The sequence below is a fragment of the Pelophylax lessonae genome (assembly GCF_965119305.1).
Source record: "Pelophylax lessonae genome assembly, chromosome: 13".
Lineage (NCBI taxonomy): Eukaryota > Metazoa > Chordata > Amphibia > Anura > Ranidae > Pelophylax > Pelophylax lessonae.
In genome coordinates, this window is record NC_138780.1 from 124,586,916 (window position 1) to 124,601,942 (window position 15,027).

At 42.8% G+C, this 15,027-nt stretch overlaps 1 protein-coding gene across 1 annotated transcript in view; it reads right to left on the minus strand.

The window, feature by feature from the left end:
- EIF2AK4 (eukaryotic translation initiation factor 2 alpha kinase 4) overlaps positions 1-15,027 on the minus strand; it is a 141,193-nt gene that overhangs the window by 111,158 nt on the left and 15,008 nt on the right. The window contains exons 3-6 of the mRNA XM_082275339.1: positions 8,023-8,125; positions 4,412-4,585; positions 3,112-3,192; positions 2,828-2,973 (exon numbers count right to left, since the gene is read on the minus strand). Of these exons, the coding sequence (XP_082131465.1) occupies positions 2,828-2,973; positions 3,112-3,192; positions 4,412-4,585; positions 8,023-8,125 (504 nt within the window). The remainder of the gene's footprint in view (positions 1-2,827; positions 2,974-3,111; positions 3,193-4,411; positions 4,586-8,022; positions 8,126-15,027) is intronic.

Here is a 15,027-nt window from a genome sequence, read left to right on the forward strand (position 1 = left end):
TGGTTTGTTTTGGGTTTTTTAAAAGCCACTCTTCTTTTTTAAACTTAAAGTGGTTGTAAAGCCACTTTCTTTCTTGCTATAATCCCCTGTGTTAGATTACAGTATTGGCCCCTGGGTATGTTATTTATTAAAAAAATATGCCGCTATATACCTAATTTCAGAGCGCTGCTCAGTGCTCACATGACCATCCGCCAATGTCTTCCCTAATCTGACAACTACAGCAAGCGGAGCTGAGAATCCCACGCTGATGTCAGCCAGGCGGAGGGGAGGAAAGCAGCAGGCGATTATGTGAGTGACGCTCGGAAATTATGTATACAGCAGCATATTTTTTATAAACATACACTGGGGCACATATTGTAATCTAACACAGGGGATTATAGTAACAAAACCGTAATTTTAGCAGCAGGAAGGGAGGCGCGGTCACTGACACAGCTGACAGGCAAGGGGGGGGGGGGGTAAGAGAGGGAGAGCAAGGAGAGACAGCGGATGACGGAGGCGCGTAAACTGACCATAGTGTCAAGGCTCAGCAGCCCTGATAAACGTGGTCAGTCTACAGAGGGGAGAGCAGCGCCAGGAATTTTAGGTGATAGAAGGGGCCAAATTACACAGCACAAGCACTGTGCTGTATAAAATGCTTTAAAGGAACAGGATCCATTTTTTTTTTTTAGAGTTACAACCGCTTTACCTGCTGGCTTCCACATGCATTTTCATTCAATCTGGCAGCAAACTTACTAAAGGCCCATTCCATCTGAAATGGATATTTCTGCTTTTAAAAAGATATGAAAACTATTTTTTATTCAAAGTAAACTTGTCCTACATCTCTATACTGTTCGTATGGATAAAGCGACAAAAAGAACATCTATCATTACTATGGTACTATATGACTAGGAGTATAGGGCTTGCAGAATTTAATCAGTGATTGGACTCAGCTATGTCAAAAAAATTATGTTTCATTTAGTGCAAATGTTGGGGGGGGGGGGGATTAAAAAAAAACATGTAGAATGAACAGTCTGTAGGTAAGCAAACTCTGGCAAATGAAATACAAAGGCTTTTGTTACTAAACTTCTTCTGAAAATGAAAGGCACTTGAATGTGTCTGTCTATAATACTTTAAGACTAACTCCAGCTTTGCAATGCAATTATTTCATATTCCTGGTATGTATATGCTGTATCATGCCCTTTTATTAAAAGGATCCTGTTCTCTTTATATTGCTTCTTTTGTGTGAAATGCCTGGTGTCCTTGCCAGTCCTTCTGCCTTCCTATTAAAAACTGACCACAATAGAGCCATGTGGACGTGATTAATCTATGGGAGGTAGGATGAAGGATTGTGAGCGGAGAGAAACGGGCCAGAGCGGGAGAAAATGGCGGCCGGGGGAGCAGAGCTGAGCAGTGAAGTTTGTCAGGAACAATTTACAGACTCCTTTAGCTAGTGACCCCCCCCCAATTCTGGACTCTTTATTAGAGGGTACTCATACCATGCCTAAAACACCCCAAAGAATGAGGAGCGTTTCATCACCCCCCACTATCTGGACAGAGAAATCCTCAAGGCATTCAGTGACTCTCACAGGTGTGGAGAAGATGTCAGGGATACATGGGACCATTCTGAGGATTGCACATCATTAATAGCCACTGTGGCGGTGATCTAATCAGTACTAATTATCTACATGAAGAAAGCCAGTTCTGCAGATTACCTTAATATGCAATATTACTGATCCCTTGGAACAGTGGTTCTCAACTCCTGTCCTCAGGACCCACTAACAGGCCAGATTTTAAGTATTACCTTAGGAAGATGCAGACTAGAATACTGCAACCACTGAGCAGCAAATATCACCTGTGATGCGTTTCAGTTATCTTGCAAACCTGGCCTGTTAGTGGGTCCGAATATTTTGTTAATTGATTTGTTATGAAGATTAACAATAAACCAGCATTTGATGAAAAAAAAAAAACTGACGACAATAAGCAGTTTTCTGCAGATAAATCAGTGTGCTCTCCTCCAATGATCAGTCTTGTCCCGACACCCTTGCCTACCCTGCAAAGCCTTTCGCAGGGAAGCTCAGTGTGCTGCTGTTTCTCCTCCCCTAGCTCTTATGCAGCGGAGAACAGAGGGAATGTGATCGCTTATAAAAAAAAAAAAAAAAGGGCATTTATAATGTTTTGCCTTTCATTTCTATTTTAGACTGAATAGGTTAATTTACAAGATGAGGGTTTACGATCACTTTATTGTTTGTTTTGGCCAGCTTGGCCCAAACTATTTAAAGTGATAGCAAAGCTAGGGTTAAAGCAGAAGTACAGTCAAAGCTCATTTGGCTGTACTTCTGTGGATCACAGGAGTGCAGTTCATTCTTCACTCCTGTGACCCATTTTCAGCAGACAGTGGGCTGACGTCACACAGCCGATCCAGGCTGAGAAAAGATCACGGTCATGTGGTTGGGATCCACCCACATGTCTGGACCGGTACCCAGCTCAGTCTCTCAGTGAACTGCTAACAGCCTGAGCCAGCTGTTCCCACCCCAACCATAGCCTAGCGCTCCCAGTGAGTGCGGTGGGGCAGAGCAGATGGCGGAGCACTGAGAACTGAGTGATCAGCGGTGTTTGATGACTTGGTTTTTAGCCCTAGAGCCGGTGGGGGAAAGATGCAGCATCGAACTGATGCTGTATCCACCTAGGTAAGTATCATTCCTTATAAAAAAAATAAAAAAAAAAAAAAAGGTTCCTATACTTCTCTTTTAAACTTTAACCACTCATTTAGAAAGTATAGAAGACAGCCATGCCATCAGCTTTTTCAGCAGCCTCCATAATTCCATTTTGGAAGGTAAAATTAGTTTACTTTGATCTGCAAGCAGAGGTTGTGCGAATTCGGTTTCCTCCTTGTTCTGCTAAACTTCCATTAGATGCTGTGGTTTTAGTCCCTGCAATATTATTTGTTTTCACTGAATTTTCCTGACAAGTCAGATTGGCACTTTCAAGTCTCTCCTGAAAAAGAAAAAAATATATACATATTACACATTTTACATACATATACAAGTTTCTTGTACTCAATGAATGACAAAACAAGCAAAGGGAAATAGGTTATGCTTTCTGCTGGCCGTTCAGTATTCATTCATACATTACCAATTTTGCCATCTCTTTCCTTCTTTTCTCCTCCTTTTTCTCCTCTTCCCTTCTCTGGATTTCATCAAGGATTTCTCTCCTCTGACAATCAACAGGTAAAGTGGAAATTAATATAATGGAAAAAATGCTCCCTTTTATTTTCCATGCTGTGTAGATAAGAAACTGAAAATATGAAAGGAGCCCAGAGACCTAAGAGAACGCACTCCAGGCCAAGCAGACATTTCAGAGACAAACATCCTCAGAAGATGAAGTGATTGGCCAGTTTGGATTCCTGAATATAAATGCTTGGGTCTTCTCCCCTCCTTCCCAAAGAACAAAAGCAATAAGTGCTGTATACCCAGCCCAAAATATATCTATGGCAACAGTAATGCTGCAGTGGAAGAACCTTGTGGTGGCTGTAGGCTTCAGATCATTCCTATGTCCCTAGGAAACCCCTTGAATCTCAGGCCCAAGGCTGTACATATACCTTTAACTGCCTCCCATATTGAGATTAATCCTAAATACCACCAGAAAGGATGGGTCTTAAACTGCCACATGGGCAGAAGTCAAGGCACCATGTAGAGCCTGGGCCTTGGATTCAACTCATCAGTATGTCAGCCGGGCAACTAAGAAAAACATATAGAAAACAAAAGATTACGGTGTGGCTGCAGAGCTAGCTGAAGCAGAATTCTTGATGGAAGTACAGCTGTCAGCCTGGAACATAAGCAACAGCACCTTCCAGAAGTTGCAATATGGCTGCAGCTCTAAATAGCACCTCTCTCAGCTGAGTGATGGCGACAGGAAGTGGAGGGGGTGTGGCTACATGTTTCAGGGCAGACAGGAGCACCCCCTTTATCAAACCATAAGAAGGAGATTGGCCAAAGGACAAGTCCTAATATACTGTGAAGAGTGGAAGGGGATAGGGAGAGCCTGAGTAAGCAGCTAAAAGCAATCCAGAGGCTAGTTAGCTGCTAGGATTGCTTTTACAAGAGAGTCGGCCATCAGCTCTAAAAAATGGTACCAAGACGATGCCAGTAGTATAACCACTTGAAGTTGGCAAGTGGATATTTCTCTCATCATGGATTTCCTTTACAAGGTCAGTCCAACCAGAAATTTTCATTTTGGTAAAACCAAGAAAGCTAAATCTACCCAAAGGTTTCTTGCATCTCTAAGAGACTACATACATTGCCCTTTATAAGAAAAGGACAGGTTTGCATCAAGAATAGGAAATATAGAAAGATTTTTAAGACTTAGAAATATTTCAGTGACATTAGAAATCATTATCTGATAAAAGTCCAGAAAGGAAGAACTTCCAACTCACCATCTGTTCTTCTTTCATCTGTATCTCCTGAATTCTTCTCTTCTCCTCCAATGCAATTTTCTCTTGCTGCCTCTGAAGATTCTTCAGCATCTCTTCATGAAACGATTTAGATGGCGGCTGGTTATGTTCTGTTAGAAAACACTGAATGTGGTCGGCCAGCTGATAAATCATCACCTGTCCAGATACAAATGAAAGTTAATGCCGATATACAGAACATGCATTATAAAGTCCAAAGTTAAAAGGCTACCTAACCGAGTTCTCATATGTGGACTGCCATGGCTGACCGCCTTCCGAAAGTGCTTACTGCCTCTAGCTTTAATACTTTACGAGAACCTGGAAGAAGTATGTGGCCAGCAAAGTCAGCCTGAAGTAAGTACTCCTGATCTGTATTTTCCCCATTACAAGTTTCCATTGACACCAACAAGACGTTACTAATTGTGAGGCGATCACCAGTTATCTCAAGGACACATAAGGCAGAAGCCAGCACTGCAGTGCTCCTGGTATGCCAAACAAATTACAAAATTATGTCCTTGCGCTTGCTGAACAATATTGCTTTCAGTGACTGCAATGAAGTTTAAGTAAATAGCATTAAAATATAGTGCCTGCACTAATCATCCATTCTTTAGCAGTGTCAGTGACCCGAATTATGGGCTGCTGTAACAGGTAAAGCAGACACTTTCATAAGGTGTTGAGCACTGTCCCTGCCCCCTTCTACTTGTTCTTCTTGCCCATCAGTACAATGAGCAGACTTGGTGGCCAAAACATATGGTTAGTTAGAACTGAGTTGGGATTGTGTTGGGATTGGTGTTGGCAGAAGGAGGGGGGCAGAATTCAACACCATCAGAAAGTGTCAAGACTTGCATTCAAAGTAGCCCAGCATTCAAGGAAGCCGAGCTGCAAAAGGATGCATCTAAAAGTATTGTAATTCTGTAGTTAGTAGTAAAACAGACAGGTTTACTTGCTGGAACGTATATAAACATCATGTCAGCAAGTGACCATTACAAGATCAAGGCTGCAGCTATACCTTTTTTTTTTTTTAGCCAACATTTAAAATTTTGGAAAAGTGATCCTGGCACGGTGAAAGGCTGCACCTCTCTCCTGCTGCCACCCATGGTAAGTGGTCAGGACAGCTCACACAGAGGAGAATGAGGAACATCTGTTCCCAGATCTTCTCTGTGAAGAATGAACCCAAAAACGACCAGGATTTTGTTACTTCTGGTTTCAGAGCTGTCATTTCCTGGCTATCACAGCCAGGGAATGAGCTAACCAAGAACAATCTGTGCTTGGTTAGCTGCTTTGAAGGGCAGGGGAGACATCAGGGGTCTAAATAAGCCCCTGATGTCACCAAAGCTATCACAAGGGGGCTATCAAGCCCCCTTGTGATAGCAATAAAGTTAAATGAAAAAAAAAAAAAAAAAAGAAAAATGTATAAAATAATTTAAAAAAAATATATATAAATTATATATATATATATATATATATATATATATATATATATATATATATATATATATATCCACGCACACACAGACACACAAAGGTAAATGCAGCCATAGGTCCGGCACGCATATGTAAACAGCGATTGCACCTCACATGTGGAGTAGCGTTGAGAGTGTTGGAGTGAGAGCAGTAATTAAAGCGGAGTTCCTCCCAAAGGTATAAGTTCCGCTTATATGCTTCCCCCCCCTGGTGCCACATTTAGCACCGTTCAGGGGGGGGTACCCTTCCCCACTTCCATAGGTGCCATCCCTCGGAAGTTCGGCCCTCCTCCTCCCTTCTCCGTGCCAATCAGAATGCGCAGCGTGCTTCGCGCATGCACAGTAGGCAACCAGTCTACTGCCTGTTTCCCTTACCTTGAATGGCGGCAGCAGCACCAGAGAGCCGATCCGAAAATCGGCTTTGGGTGCCGACATCGTGGGAACCCTGGACAGGTAAGTCCTAATATTAAAAGTCAGCAGCTACAATATTTGTAGCTGCTAACTTTTTCATTTTTTAGTGGGGGGCGAACTCCTCTTTAATGATCTCTAAACTGATAATCTGTAAAGACCTTTAAAGTGTCACCTATGGACAATTTTTGGTACCGTTGTTTATCACCATTTAATGAGCATGCGCAATTCCAAATCCTGACATGTTTGGTATACGATTACTCAATGTAACATCATCTTTGGTGGTTAAGCTGCCTCACTTCAGCATACTTAAACTATACAAATGAGCTAGAATGAACAATGCAGGAGTACAAGCACTGTACATTAAACACCCTTGTGACTAATATGATTTTGATTAGGATTGTTTGTTTTACAATAAACCACAACGCTATGGCACATAGAAAATATCTGGCTGTCTCTGCTCCAGGACAGAGGAAAACATGTTTATGACATAAAATCATTTAGACACGTTACGAGTGCTGGGATATGATGGGTTTGACGTCCAGCTTCTTTACTGTGGGTTTACCAGTATGGTCACAGCAAGCATACAGTAGCGTACACACTGCCACAATCAGGTTGGATTTGCAGGAACAGAGGTTTGGTACAGTCTATAAAGCTGGCATGAAGAACTGGTAAAATGGATTCAATTCCTGCCATAGAAATGTAGAGCATCTCAATGCTTAATCTTAAGGGGGTCTTAAAGGACCTTATTACATATGGTACTGTGCAAAAGTTTTAGGCAGGTGTGGAAAAAATTGCTGTAAATTAAGAATACTTTTCCATCATGTCATACCATCACGGAGGCATGCGATTGGCCCTAAATTTATTCTGGCAGCAGGGCGACCCCAAACATGCATCCAATTTCATTACGAACTATCCTCAGTGTAAAGAAGTTAAAGGGGTGCTGGAAGTGATGGTTTGGCCCTCCACAGAGCCCTGATCTCAACATCTGAGTCTGTCTGGGATTACATGAAGAGACAGACGGATTTGAGGTAGCTTACATCCACAGAAGATCTGTGGTTATTCCTCCAAAAGGTCTAGAACAATCTACCTGTCGAGTTCCTTCAAAAACTGTGTGCACAGGAACTGTGTGTACCTAGAAGAATTGATGCTGGTTTGAAGCCAATTCATTTGATTTCGATTTTTCTACTGTTTACTCACTTTGAATTTTATAAATTGATAAAAAATAAATAAAAGACATATTTTTGAAAGCATTCTTACGTTACAGCATTTTGACACATCTGCCTAAAACTTTTGCACATTACTGTACATTACAAAAATAGCAATGTTAAAAACACTCAGAGCAAAAACAAATATCAGATTTCATAGTTCTGACTGCGATATACAGCAGAATCTGGTTATTATGGACCACTGCACATCATTGGGCTTTGAGCCATTGATAAATACATCCTACATACATAATAGTTTACCAAACCAAATATTTGTGGTCATTTATTAACCTTCTAGTGTAATAAAATGAGAACAAGTATTTGTTTTGGCAAACGGTCATGTATGAAGGCTTGATTTAGTGATGGCTCATAGCCCAGTGATGTGCAGTTGTCTATAATAACCAGATTTCTGCTGAGGTCTGTGCTGCACAACAAGAAAGAGACTTTCCTATGTATTCCAATAAGATATGTAGAGATAGACAAGATTGGCTATTACTCTCAAGATAAACAGTATTACCTCCCCGCACAGCTGTGTGGCCAGATTCTCTAATCTAGATGTCAGAGAATGGACATTTTCATTTGATAAACCCATCACATTTTTCAGTTTTATTTCCGGTGGCCTATAATACAGAAAAGAGAGAGAGAAAAATACAAAATAAACAACTTACTCTTCATTTAACACAACTCTCAAGAACAAATCTAATTTAAAAAAAAACATCTATAAACACATTTCTAACAAGCGGTCTAGAAGAGCTTTTTATTGATATTAAAAGCGCAACTAAATTCCAATGCGTGCAGGCGAGCTTTTTGGCATAATGTGCAAATATGCACAGCATACTGGCACATTATAGCTACAACCTGAGTAGAAAAGCCTGTCCCCCGCCAGCATGTTGTAGAGTAGGACGCCTGTTCTCTGTGTGGAAACATTAGTCTTTATGCTGAGGTTAAAATGTATGTTACCCCAATGATTCATATTCTGCTATGTGTCTGTTGTACCATGTACTTGTGTTAAACAGTATCCTTTTCCCTTTGCATTGCTTCATTGGTGTAAAATACCTGGTTATCCTGCCCGTCCCAATGCATTCCCATTTCAAAATGACCACGCTAGGAACGGAAACACATCTGTCCCACCGTGGTCAGTTTTCTGGCTGCACTGGGAGCAAGACTGCCTCTCCTCTGATGGCCAAGACTTATGCTGACACACCCTGGCAAAAGGGGGTCCAACCCTGTACTAGAAAGGTGTACCTAATAAAATGGCCAGTAAGTGTATATACACACAATGTCCAAAATGTCTCGGTATGTTGACGCCTTAAGAGTTTCCTTCACTGGAACGAAGGGGACAAGCCCAATCCCTGAAAAACAACCCCACACCATAATCCCACTCAACCAAATGATTTGGACCAGTGCACAAAGCAAGGTCCATAAAGACATGGATGAGCGAGTTTGGGGTTGAGGAACTTGACTGCCCTGACCTCAACCCAATAAAACACCTTTGGGATGAATTAAAGTGCAGACTGTGAGTCAGGGCTTCTCGTCCAACAACCGTGCCTAAACTCACAAATGTACTTCTGGAAGAATGGTCAAACATTTCCGTAGACACACTCCTAAACCTTGTGGACAGCATTCTCAGAAGAATTGAAGCTGTTATAGCTGCATTGAACCCCATAGACTAAAACTATGATGCCATTAAAGTTCATGTGCGTGTAAAGGCAGGTGTCCCAATACTTTTGGTAAAATAGTGTATATTGGAATATTGGAAGTGTCAGCGTATTCTACCGTATTGGCAGATTGTCCACCACTTACTCCAGCGATTAATTGATTTCACCTTCCCCTTTACCTCTAAGGTGTTTTTGTTTGGCTTGTTCCACCTTTCCCTTTCTAAACTAGCTAAAAAAAACTGTCACGCCATGTTTTTGCGGCGGTACGCTGTTTGGTAACATTGCATTGGAAAAAGAGGGACCCTCAGTCCTCCACTATGCTCAACTGTATAATGTCCTGCACGAGCAATTCTTTTCCATCTAGTGGCATTGTGGGCTTTTCCAAATCTCCCCCAGTGACAGGCTGCTACTACGGTCAGAGGACCTTAGGTGGATGGATGGAGCTGGATGTCCATAGAGTAGAAGCTGAGACTGGTAATTCCCAAAGCGTGACTAGTGAGTGCAGTCTTACCCTTAGTTGCACGTGGATGGTGGAAGCAATACACGGACATTCCTGGAGTTAAAGGACTTCTTAGCTTTCTTTATGCCTTTTTGTGTATGTGTGGGATTTTCACTTTCACATTTTTATGCACATGATATATAGTGGATGTTCTAATTTATTAATTACTTGATTACTGAATTTGTTTAGGTCACTGCACCCTAAATACTGTTAGATTAGCAATTATAGAGACTCTTTAAAATAAAATCAGAAAACACTGCTATAGCTTCAGTTCAGATTTCCTACGAAGTTCTCTCATAATCCCTACACCAAGGGTGGTCTGCTATGCAAATGTTATCCGGCTTCAGTGGTTGAAAACCTGGCCTCATCTTTTCCATAGCCTATAACTGGCCAGGTAAACCCACTTATTACAGTGATGGGCCAACAGCGAGATGCAAGAGGCAAGAAGAAAGGGTCCTAAACAGGAGCTGGTTGACATTTGCATTCCAGAGCACCCTAGGCTTTTGTGCAAGCTTTATTTATATCAGAAGACCCATTTACCAAAATGCAGATCTTTGATTTTAGATAGTGTGTCACTAACCTTATGGCAGCTGTACTTCAACCACAGTGGCGGCTGGTGAAGTTTTAAGATGGGGGGGGGGGGGGGCGCAAGACCCCGCCCTTCTGTTTTGACCCCTCCCGTTTCTCAGAAGCCACACCCGTTATAGACTCCACCCATTTTGTCCCCTGTATTTTGCTTGCGTGAACAAATTCTCCCAATATATCACATATTAAGGGGTCCATCAGTACTGGTATATCCCATAATAGGGAGCAGGGGCCCTATTATGGGATATACTGTGAGAGACACCCTATTATGGGATACATGGACTGAGAGTGGCACAAACCCCACAGTACAGGCCCCCTAGCACAAACCCCACAGTACAGGCCCCCTAGCACAAACCCCACAGTACAGGCCGCCTAGCACAAACCCCACAGTACAGGCCGCCTAGCACAAACCCCACAGTACAGGCCCCCTAGCACAAACCCCACAGTACAGGCCCCCTAGCACAAACCCCACAGTACAGGCCCCCTAGCACAAACCCCACAGTACAGGCCCCCTAGCACAAACCCCACAGTACAGGCCCCCTAGCACAAACCCCACAGTACAGGCCCCCTAGCACAAAGCCCACAGTACAGACCCCCTAGCACAAACCCCACAGTACAGGCCCCCTAGCACAAACCCCACAGTACAGGCCCCCTAGCACAAACCCCACAGTACAGACCCCCTAGCACAAACCCCACAGTACAGGCCCCCTAGCACAAACCCCACAGTACAGACCCCCTAGCACTAATCCCACAGTACAGGCCCCCTTTCAATGCAGTGACAAGCGAACAGGCCCCCTTTCAATGTAGTGACAAGCGTACAGGCCCCCTTTCAATGTAGTGACCAGTATACATGTACCCTTTCAATGTAGTGACCAGCGTACAGGCCCCTTTCAATGCAGTGACCAGCGTACAGGCCCCCTTTCAATGCAGTGACCAGCGTACAGGCCCCCTTTCAATGTAGTGACCAGCGTACAGGCCCCCTTTCAATGCAGTGACAAGCGTACATGCCCCTTTCAATGCAGTGACCAGCGTACATGCCCCTTTCAATGTAGTGAACAGCGTACAGGCACCCTTTCAATGCAGTGTCCAGCGTACATGCCCCTTTCAATGTAGTGACCAGCGTACATGCCCCTTTCAATGCAATGACCATCGTACATGCCCCTCAATGTAGCGACCAGTATAATGCCTCTCAATGTAGCGACCAGTATAATGCCTCTCAATGTAGCGACCAGTATAATGCCTCTCAATGTAGCGACCAGTATAATGCCTCTCAATGTAGCGACCAGTATAATGCCTTTCAATGTAGCGACCAGTATAATGCCTCTCAATGAAGCGACGAGTATAATGCCTCTCAATGTAGCGACCAGTATAATGCCTCTCAATGTAGCGACCAGTAAAATGCCTCTCAATTTAGTGACCAGTATAATGCCTCTCAATGTAGCGACCAGTATAATGCCTCTCAATGTAGCCACCAGTATAATGCCTCTCAATGTAGCCACCAGTATAATGCCTCTCAATGTAGTGACCAGTATAATGCCTCTCAATGTAGTGACCAGTATAATGCCTCTCAATGTAGCAACCAGTATAATGCCTCTCAATGTAGCAACCAGTATAATGCCTCTCAATGTAGTGACCAGTATAATGCCTCTCAATGTAGTGACCAGTATAATGCCTCTCAATGTAGTGATCAGTATAATGCCTCTCAATGTAGTGACCAGTATAATGCCTCTCAATGTAGTGACCAGTATAATGCCCCCTTTCAATGTAGTGACCAGTATAATGCCCCCTTTCAATGCAGAGACCAGCGTGCGTGCCCCCTTCAAAGCAGACAGTACTGGGCTAGTGGGCTGGCAAGTGGCAATGGATGGAGGATGGTAGAGTGCTGCGGGAGGTGGATGCATGGCCGCACCGTTGCACCGCCCCCACGCGTCACGTGACCCGGGATGTCCTCCTGTGATTGGTCCAGGCTGGAGTCTGGACCAATCACAGCCAGGAGTCCAGTAAAGTGGGGAGTGTCAGGGCGCATTGCTCTGCGCCCCGACACTCCCCCAGAAGGCCGCCAATCGGCGCCTCTATTCCGCTCACGTGGGGTCAAAACCCCTCCCCCCCCATACCCATCACTAGGTCCGGCACCCCTAGTGGCTGAAAATTCACTTTTTTTTTTTTTCTTTAATCTCTTTTTTTCTTTTTTTTTTTCTTTTTTTTTTTTTGGGGGGGGGGGGGGGCGGCGCCCCGGCGCCCCCTATGGGCCGGCCACCACTGTTCAACCAGTTCTGCTCCCACACCTATGGACCAGAGAAATGTTTACATTTCTTCTATGGGCCTGTTTATTTAGCATTGACATTACTTAGTATAACAAAGTAATATGAGTGTCTGCAATACCAAACAATGCCTTAGATCCGGTTCACACTGGGGCGACTTTAAAACTGCTCTACTCTGAAGCCACCCCTTGCAGCGCGACTTCAGCATGGCTTGCAAACGACTTCTTTAATAGAAGTCAATGCAAGCCGCTCCGAAGTCGCCCCAAAGTAGAGCAGGAACCTTTTTCTAAGTTGGAGCGACTTGAGTCGCTCTGATTAGAATGGTTCAATTGCACTGAATGGAGCGCGACTTCTCAGGCAACTAATGGCACTTTTCCACTGCAAGTACCGGCTCGGCTCCACTCGGCACTGCTCGGCTCAGTTTGCTTTTCCACTGCGTGGTATGAGTCGGTACCTTTAAGCACTGTATAGGCTCTACTCAGCTTGGTTTGCTTTTCCACTGTTGTAGTACTTAGTAGTAAGTGGGTGGGATTACAACGATTCTCTGACCAATCAGTGGCTAGCAGTGACAAACAATCAATGCTGGATGCAAAGGATTGTGGGATATGGTATCGGTACGGCCTGCTTGGAACCCCAACCGAGGTGGTACTGTTTAAGCGAGCCATACCGAGCCGTACCATGTAATGGAAAAGTGCTGCTGTACCAAACCATTCTAACCCGAACCATGCGGTACCATGCAGAGGAAAAGTGCCAAACCGATCCGTACCATGCAGTGGAAAAGCGCCATAAGTCGCCTGACAAGTTGCCCCAGTGTGAACCGGCTCTAATTGTCTTGCAAAAATTATTTTTATGCAATCCACAAAATATTATTGATATTATTATTATTATACAGGATTTATATAGCGCCAACAGTTTGCACAGCACTTAACAAAATGAGGGCAGACATTACATCTACAATACAATTTGGTACAAAAGGAATCAGAGGGCCCTGCTCGTTAGAGCTTACAATCTAAAGTATAAAAAGAAACACTATTGTTTTCTACTTTTAGTTTAGATTTAAATTAAAGGGTTTTTACTGTAGATAAAAAGAAAAAAAATGTATTATATCAATTATCCTGTTTAAAATTATTATTCTGGCAAAACGCCTTGCAAAAAAAATTATAAATAAAATAAATGCTTTCTCCTCAAGCTTGCACTTTTTTTATGCGACAGTAAAAATGAATAAACAAATTGAAAAAAAAAAAAAAAAAAACATTTAAAAAATGTTTGAAAAATAGAAATTAAATTATACTAAGTTATTAGTTTTACTAAGTATACTAAGTTTTAGTTTTACTAGTTTTGGACAGGGTGGAGAGGGATTGGAACCCCTGTCAGTTTTTATTGCTGTCTGTGCCCCCGCTAAGAGAGAGTCATCCTCTCTATTTGTCTGGTTTACCATGATCATTGAAAGTACAAAAAAAAAATCCCAAATTTTGGGCTGTCCCCAGAAAAGCTATAGAGGGGAAATCTTCCAATGGGGACACTATTTCTGGTGACCGGGGGGGGTCCCCAAGGAATTCCTTTAAATTTGCAGGGATTTCCCCCTCACTTCCTGTTTGGCTATGGGATAGGAAGTGAAGGGAAATCTCAGCAATGGGACACAGATGGTGAAAAAAAAAAAAAAAAAAATATGACAGGGGTTATATATAACCCTCCCTTACTCTATGAAAGTGAAAAAAAAGTTTTGCCTCTGGTTCTACAACAAAAAAATCATCAGAAATAGTTAAAATGAGAAGCGGAAAAAGGTGTTAATTAGGACTGATTAGGGTAAACTAAGGGTTAATTAGAACATTTTAACTTGTCAGGTTGCTTTAGGTGATATTGTATGCAGATCAAAGCTCATCTCTTCTTTTTGAGAGTTGAGTCAAAGTAGGGTTACTTTGTATCACTTCCTTCCTGAACAGTGATTATGAACAGGGTCAGTTAATTTTTGACAGTACAGCTTCTACAGCTGCTGTATTCACACAGCTGGGAATTTCTGGCTACTGCAGGGAAGGGGACATTGAGGCAGAAAGAACGGGACCAGGAGACTAAGGACTCATGCACACTGCATCTCAAAGAAGCTCAAATAAGCTATTCCTACAGTCTTTTGAGCTTTTTTGAGCTCTCATTGTTTTCTGCCAGGAAACTCCCCTCCATGTTAGCCAATGTCTCCATGCACACTATGGTTTTTTCAGGAGTTTACAGGCATATGCTCTTACAGGGAGGAAAAAAAAACCCCACCAAACTTGCGTTTTTGAGAGGAGCTTTCGAGCAGAAAAGACACCTAAGTGCCCAAAAATGCACAAAAAAGCAGGAAAAGGCGCAAAAAAATAAAAAATAAAAAACACAGAAATAGTGGAAAAATGAGCCGATGGGAGGGTTTGTGAAAATAAAAGCTCAAATAAGCTCAATAAAAACATGCAAAAGAGCACAAAAAACACAGCTTCTTCAAGCTTTTAGGGCCAGTTCACACCACATGCATTCCAGTGCGTTTTCTT